The sequence below is a fragment of the Eleutherodactylus coqui genome, chromosome 1 (genome assembly GCF_035609145.1).
Source record: "Eleutherodactylus coqui strain aEleCoq1 chromosome 1, aEleCoq1.hap1, whole genome shotgun sequence".
In the NCBI taxonomy this organism is placed as follows: Eukaryota; Metazoa; Chordata; class Amphibia; order Anura; family Eleutherodactylidae; genus Eleutherodactylus; species Eleutherodactylus coqui.
In genome coordinates, this window is record NC_089837.1 from 73,341,130 (window position 1) to 73,360,819 (window position 19,690).

General features: G+C 47.8%; 1 protein-coding gene across 2 annotated transcripts in view; it reads left to right on the top strand.

The window, feature by feature from the left end:
* The first annotated feature begins 1,091 nt into the window (after positions 1 to 1,091).
* ROCK2 (Rho associated coiled-coil containing protein kinase 2) overlaps positions 1,092 to 19,690 on the top strand; it is a 147,590-nt gene continuing 128,991 nt past the window's right edge. Inside the window, exon 1 of one of the 2 annotated variants that reach the window (XM_066597210.1) lies at positions 1,092 to 1,878. In XM_066597210.1, the coding sequence (XP_066453307.1) occupies positions 1,780 to 1,878 (99 nt within the window). In that variant the 5' untranslated portion in view covers positions 1,092 to 1,779. The remainder of the gene's footprint in view (positions 1,879 to 19,690) is intronic. The other variant, XM_066597220.1, reaches the window with a different exon arrangement.

A 19,690-nucleotide genomic window follows, 5' to 3' on the forward strand; every position in this document is an offset into this window, starting at 1 on the left:
AATCCTGTACTCTGCTTTGTGCCGCCCCCGTCCTGTCCTCTGCAACCCTTCCCCCCGTCCTGTACTCTGCTCTGTACAACCCCCCGTCCTGTACTCTGCTCTCTGTCCCCCCCGTCCTGTACTCTGCTCTCTGATCCGTCACCCTGTCCTCTGCTCTGTACCCCCCACCCTGTCCTCTGCTCTGTGTTCCCCGCTCCATTTTCCCCCATCCTGTACTCTGCTCTCTGCGCCCCCCAATCCTGCACTCTGCTTTGTGCCGCCCCCGTCCTGTCCTCTGCTCTTTCCCCCCTCCCCCCGTCCTATACTCTGCTCTGTACAACCCCCTGTCCTGTACCCCCCCTATCCTGTACTCTGCTCCCTGACCCACCCGTCCAGTACTCTGCTCTGTACCCCCACCCCGTCCTGTACTCTGCTCTAAACCCCCCCTCCCCCGTTCTGTACTCTGCTCTGTACCACCCCCCGTCCTGTACTCTGCTCTGTACCACCCCCCCATCCTGTACTCTGCTCTGTGCCCCCCCCTGTACTCTGCTCTGTGCCCCCCCCTGTACTCTGCTCTGTGCCCCCCCACATCTTGTACTCTGCTCTGTGTCCCCATCCTATATTCTGCTGTGTCCCCCCCCCCCACATCCTGTACTCTATTTCCCCCCCATCCTATATTCTGCTCTGTGTTCCCCCATCCTGTACTTCGCGTCCCATCCTATATTCTGCTGTGTCCCCCACATCCTGTACTCTATTCCTCCCCCCCCCCCCTCCTATACTCTGCTCCGCGCCCCCCCCCATCCTATATTCTGCTCTGTGCCCCCCCATCCTATATTCTGCTCTGTGCCCCCCCCCCCATATTCTGCTCTGTGCCCCTCTCCTCCTGCACTCTGCTCCAGGACCCCATCCCGTCCTCTGCTCTCCGATGATTCCTGGACAGTCGGATGCCGGATGAGCGGACCAGGGTTTGCAGGAGTGCTGTGTACATACATGGCGATGCCTGAACCCTCCTAATCCTAACACCCTATGGCGTAATCCGGCCAACAATCGGCTTTCCTCCTGCCGCCCCCAGCGGGCACAGCGGGTGCAGTTAGCGCTCCGTCTCCCAGGCGGCATGGGTGTGTAGTGCGTGCAGGAAGAGGAGGGCCGTGCGGGGAGGTGGCCGCTCTGTCACCGAGCTCTGCACGCCTATGGACGGCCGGGAGGCAGCGGCGACGACCCGGGGAGAGCGAGACTAGCGGCGGAGAGAAGAGCGGAGCGGACAGAGCGCGGTGCGGGGAGGAGAAAGGCGGCAAGAGAGAGAGAGCAGCGGCGGCAGCCGGGCGGGGAGGTCAGCCGGGAGGAGGAAGAGGAGGGCGCAGAAGAGGCGCCGCTCGCAGGGAGAGGACGGGGAGACGGCGCTGCGGCGGCGGGAGTGAGCGCTCCATCCCCGGAGAGTAGCGTCCTGCAGCGGGGATCATGCACCTCTCCCCGGCTGCTGCATGAGCCCTGCCGGAGGGGGTACAGAGGGGGGCTCTGCTGCACTGCTCGGGACACTTGCTGGAGGTTCCCCTATATAAGGTGGTCGTCGTCCTCTAGGACCCTGCGCTTCCTGCAGCCCCACTGGCTACAAGGGAACACTTTTTCTATAGAGTTCTGCAGAAAGTAGCACTTTTTTAAAGTAGTGCAGTTCTACTACTGAGCCTCTAGGGGGCAGCCCCCATGTTGCCTTCACTTACTGGAGGGGGCTTTTGTTAATCCAAGTGGGATATAACCTCTATAAAAAAATTCACACCAGCTGGGACTGTCACCTCCACGAAGATGACCTCGCCACCGGAGATGGGGATGGCCATCCGGCGGGTGAAGCTGGAGACCGTACTGAAGAACCCGCGCTCACCCATTAATATAGAAAGTCTGCTGGTAAGTACGGGCTTTGGGGGGATTACGTTGCCAGGGTAAGCTGGGGTAATATGGGCACTTATGTGCCAAGGCTGGGTGGCATAGTTTGGTAGCATAGAGTGGCACTGACAGTTGTGGTGGCGCCGGATGTGTTATAGCCACCTGGCATACTGCGTTGTAAGGCCCGTCCACACTGTCATATGGTCGTCCGTAAAACGTACACGGTTTTACCCCAGAAGGGTGAGAGCGTAGCGGTTAACGGATCTATAGGCTATAGAGGGTTAAACCGCCGTTTTCATACGTTTTTTTGTGATCGAACGCTTTAAAGGCAAAAAAAGTGTTGAAGATTAAAACTTCATGAAGTTTACAATGAAAAACGTGTTAGAACGTATACCGCGCATACGAAAAAATGCCTGCGTTTTTACCCTTTTCTTATGTGCGTACATGAAAGCGCCGGTGAGGCCGGGCCTTTAATTCCATTCGTTGGATGTTACGTTTTTTTTGGAGCAGAAAAATGTAATTTATATGGATACTTTTTTTTTTTTCATTGATTTCAATGGGGTTTCAAAAAATCGGGATGTGTTCGTTTTTAAACTGCGCCGTTTGTTCCGTGAAACAGAATGGATGCCAACCGAAAGCATTCAGTTTTTTAATTTTCAGAACCCATTGAAATCAGCGGAGAGAAAATGGCGCACTCAGTTGCGTTTTGCTTTCTGTTTTTCTGCTGCAAAAGCAGAACAGACAAACAAAATCCAAACGGAAATGGCCAATGCAAGTGTGAAGGAGGCCTTATATGGTGACTTGTGTGGGCAGTGCCATGGCTGGGTGGTATACTTGGGCTACGGTGATACTGATGGGACTGGCACCGTTATGTGGTGGTGGCTCTGTTTGTGTTGTCACCTAGCATACTGTAGTTATAAGTTGAACTTGTGCCATGCTATTACTTCTGCCATCCAGTGCCCAGGTGGCACCATGTGAGTGGGTGACATGATTGTTTTAAATATTGAGTGACCCGCTGCAATTTGAACTAGTACAACACAACGTGGCCAAAGTCATTGTAAAACCCAGTGCCCGCTGCAGTACCGTGACTACCAACCTCTCTAGATGCCCACTCAAATTGCACAGTGGAACTTCCTTGCACTTTGAGTTGCCATATTTCCGAGCATTTAAAAGGGGTTGTCTAATTGTAAACTATTGACCATGCTTCCTCAGGATGGATCATCAATAGTAGATCAGCAGGGATCCGTCACATGACCTCTACCGATCAGCTGTTTTCTGGGCCGGTATGCATTAAGCTGATTTCCGCAGGAAGCAGACAGCTCTGTTCTCTCTGCGGTGGCCAGACTTGGCATTGCAGGTAAAGTTACCATTGAAATGAATGGCCTGCAATACCAAGCCTGACCACCACAGTGGAAACGGAGCTACATGCTTCCTGCAGAAATCTGCTCAGCACACTGGCACAGAGAACAACAGATCCGTGGGGGTCCCAAGTGACAGATCTCTGTTCTGCTTTAGTAGTTACAGTAGTTTACGGGCCTATGGCAATTCTATGAGTGGCGTTACTTGCCCCAGTTTTGTTTGATCATTGCTGTCTTGAATGGATCCATTGTAACATTGAATGAGATGGCTTTAGGGTCAGAAGACTCCTCTGAGCAGTTTCCTACATAGAGCAAAGAATATCATGACCCTGTAGACGGAAACCTCGTAGGCCGTTATTCAGTAACCCTTCAGTTCCTGGATGGTTATGGTTGAGGCTTTATTATAAGGTGCTGTTGGCATCTACGTGCCGGTGACCTTTGTCACTCTGCTACCCTATCTCCGCTGCTTGGGGCACCCTGCCATCTGCGAATTACAGGTGACAGGTGGCTCATTCGGCTACTTGGAAGTTACCCCGCTGTTCTCCCGTATGGTCACGTTTGATGCCCAGGCTTACACAGACTATGTATTAGGATATCTCAAGGACTATCGGTGGGTAACGACTGGCATAGACAGTGTTAGGTGCCTGAAGTCTGCAGCGGGCAGCGTATAGAGAAGTTGTGGGCTGAGGTAATCGCGAGGAGAGATGGAAGTGATCTGTAAACATGGCTTGTGGTCATCGGAGTCTTATGCCTTCACCACAAGGATGACATTACAGTGTTCTTGTGGGAGCGAGGGCACTGCCAGCCTGATTCAGATGCCACATACTAACTACGAGATGGTGTTATGCCATCTTGGACAAGTTAGATATCCATCGAGAGGATTCTCCGAAAGATTATGGCGCACTCTTCACCGCTGTACCCTTCTGTCGAGGTATGCCGCGTGTATGCCCTACGAAGGCTGCGGCTGTCCTCATGTGATATGATGAGGCCTTATTCACAGTACAATTGGGATCTGTGAAAAACGGACTTTTTTTCGTACTTTTTTTGCTTTCACGCACTTTCATCCATTTGGTTCTATGAAAACATAAGATGGATCTCCTCTAGAGATGAGCGAACCTACTCGGCCATGCCCCTTTTTCGCCCGAGCTCCGCGATTTTCGAGTACTTCCGTACTCGGGCGAAAAGATTCGGGGGGGCGCCGTGGAGGGCTCCCCCCTGTTCCCCGCTGCTACCCCCCGCTCCGCCACGCCGCCCCCCGACACCCCCCCCCCCCCCCGAATCATTTCACCCGAGTACGGAAGTACTCGAAAATCGCGGTGCTCGATCGAGTAATTACTCGAAACGAGTACGTTCGCTCATCTCTAATCTCCTCCTTTTGAAGTCAATGGTTTTGTAAAAAAACCTGGACACTCGCACGTCCTGTGGGCGGATTCCGTAGTTTTTAATGCACCTATCAAACTGAATGGGCAATTTTCCTCCGACCATCAGACCTGGAGCGGACATGCTGCGTTTGTGTGAATAGAACCATTCAAATCAATGTGTTCTGTTACTGTTAGGTCCTATTGAAGATCGAACTCGCGCAAAAAAATCACCATGTGAAAAAGCGCTTGGGCTGCATTCACACAGGCGAGTGTAATGTGGGTCCGTAAAAAAAAACGACTATTTCACAATGCGCACAACTTTACACGAATTGCCCCAAAATAGGACATTAGACCGGTCTCACATGACAGGATTGCAATTGTGGTTTCTGTGATCGGCGTCTGAGCGGGCGATTCACGCTAAAACATGGGCATCGAAAGGCATGCATTTTCGAATTTTTCCATCACAGTCCCAGGTACGAATCCGCTGCGGGCGGCAGAGTCTGATCCGCTCATGTGAGCCTGGCCTTAGAGAGAATTTGGTCATGTGAATCAACCATTTCAAATGAATGGGTTCTCCTTCCTGTGCGAGTACTACCCACGTCGCGCTCGGACAGAACTCGCGTGGGAAAATTGCCCGTGTAAATACGCCCTTAAAGAACAGGCAGATGAGCATATCGGCTGGAGTGCCCGTCCATATAACCCATTTTAGGTATGCTGCTCTCAGGAGTTCCCTAGATATTAGTAGGACACGATTTAAGACACCGACCTAATATAGACGCCTACTAAGTACCCGGTATGATAAGGGAACATGCCGCCTACGTTTTCAGGGCTTATCCTATTCCATCATGCCTAAATAGGGCCGAGCCAAACTAGGTCATTTATTTTGTGAGGGTGACCTAAGCGTGCCAACGTGTGCTGACTCCATGAAATGCTTATAGAAGAGCGCTCTAATACTAGTTTCCACATAACTTGTGCTGGACTATTATGGGATTTCTATCAGTCAGTTGTTCCGTTGCGTCTGATCTGTCAGCGTGATGTTGTGGAGCAGGAGGAGCCGAGTAGATTGATATATAGGATTATGGGAAAAGATTCTTTTAAATTCCTGTTCTTTCAGGGCTTAGGAGTCCAGTGGGCTGTTCTATCAGTGGTTCTGTATGCACAGCATAGGGGAAAGCCTGTCAATCAGCGATAGGACCGCCCACTGGACTCCTAAGCCCAGAATGTGCAGATATTTAGATCAATAAATGATAAGTTACCGGTATATGGAATTCTTTCCCACAGAGCTACATATATCAATCTGCTCCGCTCCTCCTACTATGTAACATACTGCCCACAGATACAGCATGACATCCTTGGAGACAAACAACAAAAATACTGGAACCCTTGATGATCGGTGCTGAACAAACCTTGACTATATTAAGATCCATCCAGCTTCTGGTATTTCAACTGTCATTCTCCCATGCTGTTCTAGGCCATCCGAAATCTTGTCCTGGAGGCCTCCAACGCAGATATGAATGGGGCCTAAGTCTGCTAAAATATCAGTCAATACCCCTTTAAGCATATGTGTAGTTGTTGAAGGGTAATTCCAAAAATTAGCATTTTTAGGATATGCCAGAACTGGCTCTGTTCGTGGCAGGTCTGACCCCTCGTACCCTTTGTCACATGTCAGATGAAGGGTCCTGTACCCCCCCTATCTGTTTCTCAGACACCGCTCCTCTCTAGGCAATGTGTTTGGTATAACAATGCGGACCTTTCGTTCTAGGCTTCTTCGTGGAGCCTAGAGGTCCGTCCCTCATTGACAAGGCATTGATGGCAATATATGTATATTATATGTTTTTTGTAACTCCTATAGAAGCTTACTCGCTTGTTGATGTCAATGCAGTGCAATACATATATTACACTGCATTGATATCAACAGGTGAGTAAGCTTACAACTATAGGAGTTACCAAAACAGCAAAAGACAATCCGCTTGTCCGTTTCCGGACTCCAAAACAGTCTCATGCAGGGGAGTAATTCACATCGTGGCCATGATTTCTCAGATGGGAATACCCCTTTTAAGGGCAGCTTTACATAAGCGTAATTTGCTGCGTGCCGCCCGCATGAAAGACAGTTGCGGAGCAAGTACGCAATGACCTTTACGTTCTTGCTGCGTGCCGCTAATTGCCATACGCTATCCTGGCGCGCATAATGCTCGCCAAGATAGAACATGCTGTGATCTTTATTGTGCATGTATTTCCCGCAGTATATATGAGCGGCAACATGGGAACCTATGGCAGATTCAGAGTATTACATGCGCAAAAACCACGGTGCGTAATACGCTGCCACCACACGTTCATCTGAAGAAGCCCTCATTTAAATGGCTGCCATGTTATACTACATTTTTACCGCCTCCGCTCATAGTAAACAGGCCATCGTTCATAGAGGAACCACCGCTGCCTGTTCACACGGGCCAATCGTCGTTCAGCTTTTCTGCGCACAAAACCTGAACAACTAATATTTTGTTCGTCACTCCGTTGTACGTATATGTAAACCGAGAGATCAGATTCTCGCCGATCACTGGAATCTGAACCATTTCTAGGCCCAGATGGATATACCATAACCATCCGAGCTGGGAATACCCCTTTAACTGCAAATCTGCCTTGTTACACAGCCAAGGTCGGGTGGAGTAACGAATTACTGTCTGCGCTTTTTTAATTGGCAGTCTGGAAAATGTGAGTGGGAGCTGGAATAGTGGCCAAATACATTATTACCTGGTTTTCCCCAGCAATAGATATGTGATGGACCGGCCGGAGACAAAAATAATTAATTTTTTATTTATTTTTTTGAATCATCTGCGACCGCAAGTGATTGTCGCTGGCCGGACATTACCGTCCGAGTAACGGTCACTTCCATGTCTGACCGCAGTGCGAGGTTCTCGGCCGTACGTTGGACATGACAGTTGGAAGTATTTGAGACCTGTCCAAAAAATGACAAATCGATTGCGAACGTCTCCTGAGCGCGTATAAGCTACTGACGCAACTCTTTGTGAGCCGGCCGTATCTGCCGGCCATCTTGTTTTACTAGGAGGGTCTTCATACACAACCCCTTAGTAATGTGTCACAAGTCTTCTGTCGCTGCCAAGATTGTGTCCGTGGAGGAGCTGCGAGCCAACTTCCTCTGCCCCCAGACTTCACAGCGGCGATCTGTTCCCAGGCCGTCCTTCTCCTCCCTGCTCTTCCGTCAGCACCGATGACACTTCACTCCTCGTCACCGCCGCCGCCGCCTGCTCCGTCTGTCCTCCCAGCCTGGGAATTCCTTACAACTATTTTCTTCATTTTTAACACTCCGCTGTGGTTTCTAAAACATAGACGCCTGCGAATCCGTTTTTCGGGATTTTCTAATTGGACCATGCTTTGCTTGTTATGTTAAATGGGGTATAACCGTTCCGTCCAATGGATGTGGAGAGATTTGCGTCGCGATTAAAGGGACGGAATTTTTTTTACTTATTAAAAGCAGATATTTTCCCATTTTTCGAATCGTTTTTTATTTTCTTTTTTTTTTTTTTTAAATTCTGTTGTCTATGGGGGCGGCCATCTTTTGTAAGCTACATTTAAAGAGCACCTACGCTCTCGGTCTACAGTGTTCGTGCTCCGTTGGCCGTTTTTGGCTCCTACCTGCCTGGAGGAGGTAAAAAACGGACGACGGAGCGCTGCAGAATGAAAGAGCAGGTTCTCTTTAACAGCGTATTGTCACTGGTGTATTAGGCTGCTCTCTCATATGCGTTCAGAAAATGCTGCGTGACACCGCTACGTTTTTTTCTGTGATTTCACACGCCGTTTTCAAACCTGTTACAGAGTTCGTTAATGCAGCCCATCGCTGATGAGGTGCGTTATAAAGCGCCAAAAATCAAGCACTGGTCTGCGAGGGCCCGTTGAAATCAGTGACGGCATTGTACTGCGGCGATCGGGACGGCGTGCTGCGTTCGGTAGAAAGCACCCTGTACGAGAGAGCACCCTGTACGAGAGTGGCCTTACACGTGTATTTCTCACACTTCTAATATAATGCGCTAAAAGCCCATTGATTTCTATAGGATCACTCACACCTGGGATATTTATTCAAGTTTTTTTACGTGAAAAATAACCGCAGCATGTCCCATTTTGGCTTTTAGCAATATAGGCTACGGATATTTAACGTATGCCGCAAATACGCATGTTGCATGCATGATTGCTGTGGACTGCGTAGTATTCGCTTAGAGCAAATCTATTACCGTGTTTTTGCAGCCCGCTTGCGTACATGCACTTATGTCCGTGTGAAGCCGGCTTTAGGGTCATGACCACGGGCGAAGTCTAGAGTCCCATACGGTTCTTCCTTGTGCCTCTGGTTTCACATAGAGGAAAAAGTAGAGGCGCGTGCGGCGTTATAGCGCACATGGTACCTCCAGAATGCCACCTGCTGTGCCAACAGATCCGTAGGAGTCGCCCATGTGCTGCCCTCCAGGTCTGCACACATGGCATTGTTGTGTATGAGGCCTCTTACTGTATGAGACCCCCTCCATTGATTTCCTAGGTTAATATATCCGTATAACGCTACTATACAGGCCGCGTTTTTCGCTTTCGGCCCGGATCCATCAGCAGTGACTGGTTAACCAGACCGGCAAAATCAATAATGAATAAAACGGCGGAGAATGAAGCTTGGCTGAAACTCCGGATGGCAGTCCTACATTAAATATGAATAGTCTGAGCGTCGCGATGCTTGTGCAGCCGATCGATCAGTCAGTTATTGTAGTGGAAGCTGTTTATCAGCCGTGATGAAGTCCGCTGTCGATGTATTCTAGCGGAGCTTCAAGTTTGGGATCTCGTATATTTAGCAATTCCCTAATGTATACTGCATAGCCGGAGCGTCCACGGGAAATCTCAGACCCTGCGTGGTCCTAATGTTCTGCATTGTTTTCTGTTTAGCAGTAAGTCTTTTAATCCAGGATCACTTGGTAGGTGCCGGATTGTCAGATATTGTAGGTTATTGGACAGACCAATACACAAGATGCACCCAGCGTATTTTGTACGGAAGTACATGGAGTCCACGTGGCTCCTTAGTAGGAGTCTATACGGCCTCCATACTATGGCCAAATATTTGTCGCTGAGTCTGCAGCGGACCGGACTTGGTCTACCCAAGGACCCATAGTAGTCAATGTGTCATATATCGGTTTTTTCATGCAGCATCCACTATTCTCATATGGTTTGTGGCCGAAACCTGCCTGTTCAAGTCAGTGGGGTGCGACCTGATGATAGGAGTTGTAGTAGATTTCTCCAAGACTCCTGTCATTCTGTGAAGCAGCAGAGAGCAGACGCACCTGCTAGGTAATTAATGGCCAGCATCGGTGTCACCCAGATTTGACCTATCGACCCATTATACTGTTATGTATACATTGCGAAAGTGTCTCCTATATGAAGATGGCCGCCAATAACTTTCTCCCGCGCCATATGCTAATGAGCCCCGGATCATCCGATGGGCAGTCTGCCTCTGCCGGTGGTCAGGGCTCTCTTTCAGCCTTTTCTGCTAGCGTATGCCGTTCTGGTCCTTGGAATACACAGCATTTTCACAGAACGAAAACTGTGCGCAAATTTGCTTTTTTTGTGCACAGATTTACTGCATTCTTCACATGCGCTGAGGAAAAGCAAGAGGTCTCAAGGATACCTCCTGCCTTCTTGCATACATATGCAGTGATTAAATATGTATCATGCCTATTCGCTGCGCATTTACGCAATTCCATTGACTTTGGCCAGCGTGCCTGATTTCTCTGTAATGGAGATGACCGAATTGGCTCGCTGTCGGTCCTGCGCAGTACATTTTTTTTTTTTTCATTGTTTTTTCCTGCGCCGTTACTAAGCGATGACGTGGGTACCCGCAGCCCGATATGGTCTGCGGGTCGGCTGACTTCAAATAGAGCATGCTATGTGTGTGTTTTTTTTTTTCTGCTTGCGGAATACGCAATTTGTATAACGCTAGTTTATAGGGAAAAAAAATCGAAAGTTTGTGCCTTTCAATGCCTGCGGATCCTCCGCGAGGACGGCAATCACGGTTCAATCGCTGCAGGCATTCGCACTGAACGATAATCTTCAGATTCTCTCTAGGTCGCAGGAATCTGATGACGATCGTTCCGTGTAAGCACATGCTGGGAATCTCATGACTTCTGCAGAGATTATTGCGCCATCGCTCCATTCATTTAAAGCAGTACAGTTTGTTTGGGTGTCTGTCGCGGTTTACGGCTACTGACGTCACGGCGCTGCACAATCTGCTGTGTGATCTCACAATGAAGGCATTTGGAGTAAGAAGATAAACAGGGGAACGTGTGTGCGAGGATCACGGGATGGACTGAGGAGCGATTGTGTCTTCTGAGCGGCAGGAAAAGGCCACACCTCAGCCAGCAATGTCCCCGGGAGCTCCAGACGGGCGGCCTGTGGTCTCGCTGCCCTCAGACTCCCTCATTCATCCTTAGGATCCTCAGGACTTTCCCTACAAGTTGCTTGGACTCCTTCGTGGACAGACAATGCCCATTTATTAGAGACCCCCCCCATCTAGTAGAGACTTGGACGGCTTTTGGATTGTATTAATTCATCGTCTCGTAATTCCACTATCCTGCAGGAATATCGGCCCCTGCGGACAGGAAGCTGCTTGTAGTTGCCGCAAATTAGATGGAAGGTACTGACGTTCCGTACGCTGATAGGAAGGGGTCATCCATTCATGCTGCTTGTGCCTAATTCTGACCTCCCATCAGCAACAGAAATCTGGATTCCTCTGACCAGATGAGATGTTTTTTTTTCCCCACTGATCAGTAATCCAAGTTTTATGCTGGAGTCTCACATTTCTGCCTCTCTTACAGAAATGGCGCTGGAACTGGTCGCCTGGCGCTGTAGCCTATCCGCGCTAAGGAATGATAAGTTGTGCGTTCGGACACGTTAGTTGGTATACCAATGTTGTATCTGGTTGCAGTTTGTTTGTGTGCTTGCCCAAAGGATTCTTGACATCCTCCTCTGACCCCTTTTGTGGAGGGGTTCTTTACATCCTCATGATCCCTTTTTGTGGAATGTTTTTCCTCAATCTCCCCATTCTCAGTTTACTTGCCACATTGTTACATGAGAAAACCCCATGAGGTTTGCAGTGTATGACATCCTGGCCCCCGGCTAGTTCAGCACCGATGGCCAGGCTTCTTTGGAAGTCGCTCGGATCGCTGGATTTTCCCATCTAATGAGGATTCACACTGAAATTGATCCAAGGTAGATTTGCATGGGTCACATGTCAAACTTTTATACAGAATAGCTCCAATCAGCGCGAGGGTCTCTAATAAAGTGGCCATTCAGTGTATATTTGCTATAGAGCCGCAAATGCTCATTTCTGCCCGCGCCGTTTAGTTCTGCAGAAAAGTAACAATATTGAAGAACTAAAGCCGGCTTCACATGACCGAAAGCGTAATTGCGCTCGCCTTTGGCGCAACTTTTTTGCACAATAAAAGAGGCATTTTTTTTGCACGTGTTGGCATATTTAATTCTACTTTTTCAGTTTTTTTGCGCACAGGATGCAAACACACACCGCTGGCTAATTAGTCTGAGTTGCAGTGTTATCGTGCATCTCCTTGGGTATTGCAGGTGTTTTTGCACCCCTCCTATTGACTTCTGAGGACCTTTTGATGTGCAAATACACAGAAAGATAGGACAGGTCCCCCCCTCCGAAAACAAAATGCGCGTCAAAATATGGAAATGTGAGCGAACCCATTGACCTCAAATATGTGAAGCCGGCATAAAACCTAACCTGTCTGATCTATATTTCTCCCATACTAGGTGTCTGAACATTCCGGGTTAGCGTTAAATATTTATGGCTCCTAACCGTAACGTGCATTTGGCACCCTGATGAAGTCTGCACGATAATTCGCTGTGAGGCACGTAAAAACTTTGGGTGTGGACGGTCGGCTGTGTCCGATATACGTGCTTGCATCATTACGATCAGCAGGGTCATAAAAACATCAGAACATTGATGAAGAATGTTGCACGTACGGCCGCCTGTAGCCCGTCCGTGCGTACGGCCGCCTGTAGCCCGTCCGTGCGTACGGCCGCCTGTAGCCCGTCCGTGCGTACGGCCGCCTGTAGCCCGTCCGTGCGTACAGCCGCCTGTAGCCCGTCCGCGTTATCCCTCCAGAAGTTTGCTGCTACTCCTGTTTTTAATCTAGAGTGGATTACAGCAGTTAAAAAGTTAATGGAGTTAGGTGGGATTAGCCCTCCGGCCATAGAGGCGTCTTCTCCTTTAAATTAACCGTTTCCAAATCACATTAAGTGGCGCGGCGCTTGGACTGTCAGGTTTGCGCCCCGATGTTGCTATGGCAGCAGCTTTGTCTTATCGGTGTTGTTGGTGAGGACACATAAAATGACTGTTAATGACGTCCGGTTACGGGCGGCCTGTTTATGACGCTGCTGGCATGCGGACAGGCCTCGCGAAGCTGCTCGCCGTTGAGCAACAAGTAAACACACAACAGCGAGATTCTACATCGCGGACACGGAATGGATGACCTCACTTGTCGCTATTAAGAGCTTTGATGGAAAGCTTTCACTAATATGTAAGGCGAATGTGATCTAATGGGTTAATATGTGATGGGGGGGGTATGGAACTGTCTAAGAGTTCAACTGTCTGAGTTGTCCGTTCTTTTAGACCGTTTCATAAATCTGCCCCATAATATTCTATAACTGGATTAACCCCTTAATTGCCTCCCTGGGGACATATAGGAATAGTTATCTGCAGAGAGATCCAGGATTGCGGCAGAATCTCGGATTACCATTTGCGCCATTTTTGAGGAGCCATTTCTGAGGTCCAAACTTCTGGGTCAAATCACATTCTAATATGTGCTGTAATTTTTGTGTAAGTGAACGAGCCAAGGATAATGAACGATAAATGAAAAGTGAACGATGATCGTTCGTCGGCGCGCGTTTAGACTGTACGATTATCGTTCACTTAGCTCATTCACTTATCATTCGGTTTAAATAGCGATCATTCGATCGCTCTTACGAATGTGCAGCGCATGTGAACGACTGAGCATATCTTGCGAACGTTGACCAACAATAACCCCGTTGGGCAGTGTTCATTCATTATGTATGTAGAGATAGGTGATATGTTGTATGGGGTTGATGGATCGTTAATGCGATTATTCATCTCCCTAGTGCCGTCCACCAGAAAACCTTTTTGTGCTTGTGTAAATGAGCCAACGAATGAGCGTTCGCTTGTTCGTCAGCTGATGATTGGCACAAGGCCTGAAACGGCAAGCGAACAGTCGGATCTGATTATTGAGTGCCATGTAAAAGGCCCTTTAAAAGGACCTTCACTGTGTACTTCTCTGTGACCGTCTCATAATCTCGCCTCACTCTTGTGCTGCGGAAATTGGATTTGATTGTGTTGTTATAGAACCGCGTTCTGCAGCATCCATGGAAATCTATCGACCCATACGGTATCTGCAACAATTTATTGTTTCATGGCTAGGCCGGTTTATTGCGTGTGAGTATTGGGAGTGTATCACGTTTTTAAAAACGCTAAACGCAAATGCTAGCTACACTACCTAAAAAAAAAAAAAGCAATACTCGCCTAGCTGATGCCGCCTGGGTCCCTCCCGCTGCTCTCCAGAGCTCTGGACAGGCTGCCGGGCACTTGTCATCGCCGACGGAGCATCGTTTGCTGGTAACAGAGTTTGAAGACCCCACCTCCAGCAAAAGATTGCTCTGATTGGCTAAGCCAGTGATCAAGGATCCAATCAGAGCAATCTCTTGACGGAGCGGGGGCTTAAAACCCTGATACCAGCAAAAGATGCACTGACAAGTGCCCGGCAGCCTGCCCGGAGCTCCAGAGAGCAGCGGCAGGGACCGTACTGTGCATACATTTGTGCACCCCCTTACCGAGGGGGACCTTTGGTGCGCAAATCCGCGGGAAAAGTAGAGCATGTTGCGCTTTTTTTTCCTGCGCAACAGAAATGTGTTGGAAAAAGACACACGTGAGCAAACCCATGGAAATTAATGGGTTCCACTCTCTGCGTATTGCGCACAAATTTTGTAGGCGCAAATATGCCCGGGGCCTCAGGTTGGTGGTGATTGTTCAATGATTAAAAAATGTTTGTCAGGTGAAATCTATTAATCGATCATTTTGGCCGTCTAGAAAAGAGGTCGAATGCGTCTGGAATTTTTGTCTGATAGTTGAATGAATGATCTTTTCTGAAAGATCGGTTGTCCATCACGCAATGTCACTACACGTATATGGCCAGTGAGAATCACGGAAAATGCCAATATATACTAAAGTCTCTGTGGGTAGTGCCGATCAGCAGGCCATCATCCGTTCGATGGACTTCCTTCTAATGTGCATGGCCACCTTTTTGAAGAGCTGTAATATTGGTGGGCTATGAGTCATTGATAGGAGGGAGTTATAATGCAAGTGTACGCCATGACGGCAGTATGACCTTCCCTTGTATTTTTTGTCATCCGATATAAAGGAAAAATCTAGTCAGTACGAAAATCCTGAAGGTGGCGTTACCAACGAGCTCTGCGCGGTTTGCGCGGTTCCCCATTTGTTCACTTCTGTCAGTTTTTGGATCCTGACATGAGTCCGGGGATTATAGATCTGAGCTGACGACACCGTCATGAAACAGGCAGTCTTTCCGATGGGTGGGTCTGCTGTGCCTGGCAGGCCAAAGTCTGCGCGGTCTGGGCTTCTATCCCAGCAGCACATATTCACCAGGAAAACTTTGACCAGTGGCCAGAAAGAAAAGGGTTATAAATAGCTGCACCAGCCTGAAGAATTCGTTGAAGTCCCTGCATATTTTACAGTCTAACACCCTGGTGTCATGTTGGTGCTAGCAGAGCTCTGTCCTGAGTTCAAGCCCCTTGTTAAACATGTATGCTCAGTTCGCATTAGTTTTTTTTCCTATGTATTTTTTAGATTTCACCCATTTTTTATTTTTGGTATGAATTTTGTAAATAGTTGCACAATTCAGCGTAAAAAAAGCTCCTCTCATCTCTATGGGACTTCCGGAGACAGCAGAGCGCTTGTATCCACCGGCGATCCCATAGAGATTAAAGTACCAGAGTAAGTTAAAAACTTCCGGCGCTCCAAAGGTTTTTAAAATCAATAAGAATAATATGATAAAAGGGTAAAACCAAATAAAGTTTCACTTGCTTTCTCCGGGGTTCCTGAGACAGAGAACCACCCTAGAATCCAGGTGTGCCTTGAACTGAGTCCATCAAACTGATAGGCAACGCGTTTTGGAGGGTTCTACTTCCTTTATCAAGCACAAATAAAACGAGAGGTAAAAACATTGTATTTATGGTGTTCATAAGAACCTCTGAAACGCGTTGCGTATCAGTTTGATGTACCCTATTTATTAAAAATATAATTGCGTCAGCCTAGAATCGTGGCTTTGACTTCATTCCACACTGACAGTTCAAGGCGCACCTAGATTTTACGGTGGAGGTGTGGTTCTCTGTCTCGGACGCCCCGTGAAAGTAAGTGAAACTTTATTTGGTTTTATCCCTTTATCGTATTTTTATTTATTTTAAAAATACCCTGGACGCTAGTACCTTTTTCTTACTCTTGTTTCTTCACATGAGCGTCACTTTCGGAGTTCCGGTAGATGCTCTCTGCCGGTGAAAGTCCTGGGAAGATGAGGGGTCCTCACATGACTAAGCAAATATTATTTTAACGCCAATCAGGACTGCGAAGTGACAGTCTTCCCATACTAAGCATGACCTTGGAGCGCTGCACACTTGACCACCTCTTCTTTCAATCGAGGATGCTCAAGACTTCCATTCTCGCAATTGGGCCCCTATCAATCGGATACTAATCACCCACCTGGTGGAAATGTGAGTTCTTTTCGTGGGGCAACCCTTATAAATGCGTTCATATTGCCCTATTGAAAGCTATTGTCTGGTTACCGAACAACAAAACGCTAATAAGATAACAAAACTAGCCATACTTGCCCATCTCTGCCGTAGAGATCCAGTGCTGTTGCCCCGCAGCTTCTCCTGCTGATTTTTGTGGAAGATCCCTAAGTCACCGGATCGCTGTAGCGTCAATGTTCTAAACTTCTGGCATCGTGGCGCCCAGTAAATGATGCCAGGAAAATGTACAGTGACACTGCAGCAGTTAGTTGACTTCTGCTGACGTCATCTTCCACAGCAATCACCGGGAGCACAGCGGAGAAAGGTTGCTGGATCTCCGTGGCAGAGGACGGGTAAGTAGTGGCCCTTTTTATCATCTTGGGACGGTTGGAGCTTTGTTGACCAGTAACTGGACAACCCCTTTCATTTCACACAGCTCATGCTCGTCTTGCTCTAAAGTCATAAGCAAGCTGCTTTATGGTCACGGTACGCGGCTATAGAAGTCACAGTGATTGGCTGCGGCAGTCACATGTTCTTGTCAGCAGCAACCAGGAAGGACAGAGTGGCTGTGAAGCAATTTTAAGTTTTGGGAAAACCCCTTTAAAAGAAAACAATCCAAAAAGTGTTTATGCCAGTAAGAAATTATTGCGCCCGCTGTCCTTTCTGGAACTTGTGTAACTCTGTAGGATCTAACGGGTTATGCCAAATTTGGAAAACTCCATTGAGACATTATTAGTAAGATGGGTGACAACTAATAGGGCCACTGTTGTGTATCCTATATGGATTTTAAGGTAACTTTCCTAGACTTCTGACTATTCATCTTTGTAGTTCTGCCGGGATACAGGAGCGAGGGATGAATGTTTGTGTAAACCCAACCGGAGCGCAGCCTCTGTACTCCGAGATAATTGTATTTACTTTTCCAGAGATGTTGTCATGTCTGAACTCTGAGGACCCTGCCCGAGATTTCTACTTGATGACATCAGAAGGGGGTCTACTTAAAAAAACAAAACAAAACAAAAAACTCAATAGGCACCATCTGTATATAATTTAATTCAGATACTATAAAAAATGGTAAATTGGACTATTTTTAGTTTTATGTATGCACATACATACTGTTTCAAGAAAAAGTAAGTGAACCCCTTGTAGTTACCTGGATTTCTGCATTGATTACTAAGAAAATATGGTATGATTGTTATTCGTCACTATTCTAGACAAACTCAATCTGATAACACACCAATAGTTGTATCCCAAGCGGAAGAGCCATTGGGTGATACAGCAAGACAGAGACCCAAAGTACACAAGTACATCAGCTAAAGAATGTTTTGTTGAATTTGTGTTTTGGAATGGTCAAGTCAGAGTCTTGACCTTACCTTTATTGAGGTACTGCGGCATAACCTGAGGATGGCTGTGCATGCAAGGCATCCCAGAAATATTGATTGAACAATGGTCCAAAATTTCTGTTCAATGTTGTGCAAATCTTGTTTGCAGCTAGATGAAACGTTTGGTGGAAGTGATTGCTGCTAAAGAGGGGGCTAAAGGATATAAAGTTCAAGGGATCACATACTTTTTTCCCCTGCTTGCACTATGGATGTTACTAAGTGTGTTCAATAAGACTATAGTATTGTGACTTGGATAACAATCAGACCACATTTTTTTTAGTAATCAATCCAGAATTCCAGGTAATTCCAAAGGGTTCACTTTTTTGCAGCTGTGTGTGTAATATAAAGCTGCATGGGTTAGATGTATATAAATCAGTGTTTCTGGACCATGAGACCTATATGCCGTACAGAAGGACTGCTGTGCCCCTACATATAGATGGGTCGTTATTTTTCTAGTATGCCAGTGTTGTACTTGTCTGACCAATGAATGAATGAATGAATGCGCTGCCAGTAAACCATTGTACTTTATCTTCCTCATACGAGTTCTCTAGTATGTTCCTCCTGTCTTTGTATTAAAAGGGCACTATTGTTCCATGTTATCATAATTGCACATTTGGGGATATAGGTGGCTAGATAAAATGCAATAGGTTTCAAGGGCAAGTTTAACCTCTCCAGATGTCAATTTAACCCCTTAAAGGGGTTGTCCCGAGGCAAAACCTCAAAATTTTAAATTAGCCCATTCCCCCTGTCACCCTCCCGGCATAGAATAGCATTTTAAAGTGGTTTTTAAACCGCTTGCTACTCACCGATGTGATGAAAGATAAACTTATAAAATTCTTCTCCCAAGATGGCCGCCGGTCCTTTCCCAGGGATGCACTGCGGTTTTCTCCCATGGTGCACCATGGGCTCTGTGCGTTCCATTGCTGATTCCAGCCTCCTGATTGGCTGGAATCGGCACACGTGACAGGGCGGAGCTACGCGATGACGTGTAGAAGGGAGCGGAGCCAGAACGCCGCTCGTGCCCGGACTGACCAGAAGAGAGAAGACCCGTCTGCGCAAGCGCGTCTAATCGCTGAAATTAGACGGCACCATGGAGACGAGGACGCCAGCAACGGAGGGGGTAAGTGAATAACTTCTGTATGGCTCATATTTAATGCACGATGTATATTACAAAGAGCATTAATATGGCCATACAGAAGTGTATACCCCCACCTGCTTTCGTGAGACAACCCCTTTAAGGACCAGGCTGTTTTGTAGCTTAAAGGGGTTGTCCCGCGCCGAAACGTTTTTTTTTTTAACACCCCCCCCCCCCCCCCCGTTCGGCGCGAGACAACCCCGATGCAGGGGTTAAAAAAACAAACCGGGTAGTACTTACCCGAATCCCGGCGGTCCGGCGTCTTCATACTCACCTGCTGAAGATGGCCGCCGGGATCCTCTCTCTCTGTGGACCGCAGGGCTTCTGTGCGGTCCATTGCCGATTCCAGCCTCCTGATTGGCTGGAATCGGCACGTGACGGGGCGGAGCTACACGGAGGCGGCATTCTGCACGAGCGGCCCCATTGAAGACAGCAGAAGACCCGGACTGCCATTAGAGGCCGAAAATTAGTCGGCACCATGGAGACGAGGACGCCAGCAACGGAGCAGGTAAGTATAAAACTTTTGATAACTTCTGTATGGCTCATAATTAATGCACAATGTACATTACAAAGTGCATTAATATGGCCATACAGAAGTGTATAACCCCACTTGGTGCCGTGGGACAACCCCTTTAAGGACCAGACACTTCTTAGGTATTTTACCCATGTGGTGTTTTTGCTGCCCTATTTCTTTTCCTTTGGCTACCAAAATTATTTTCG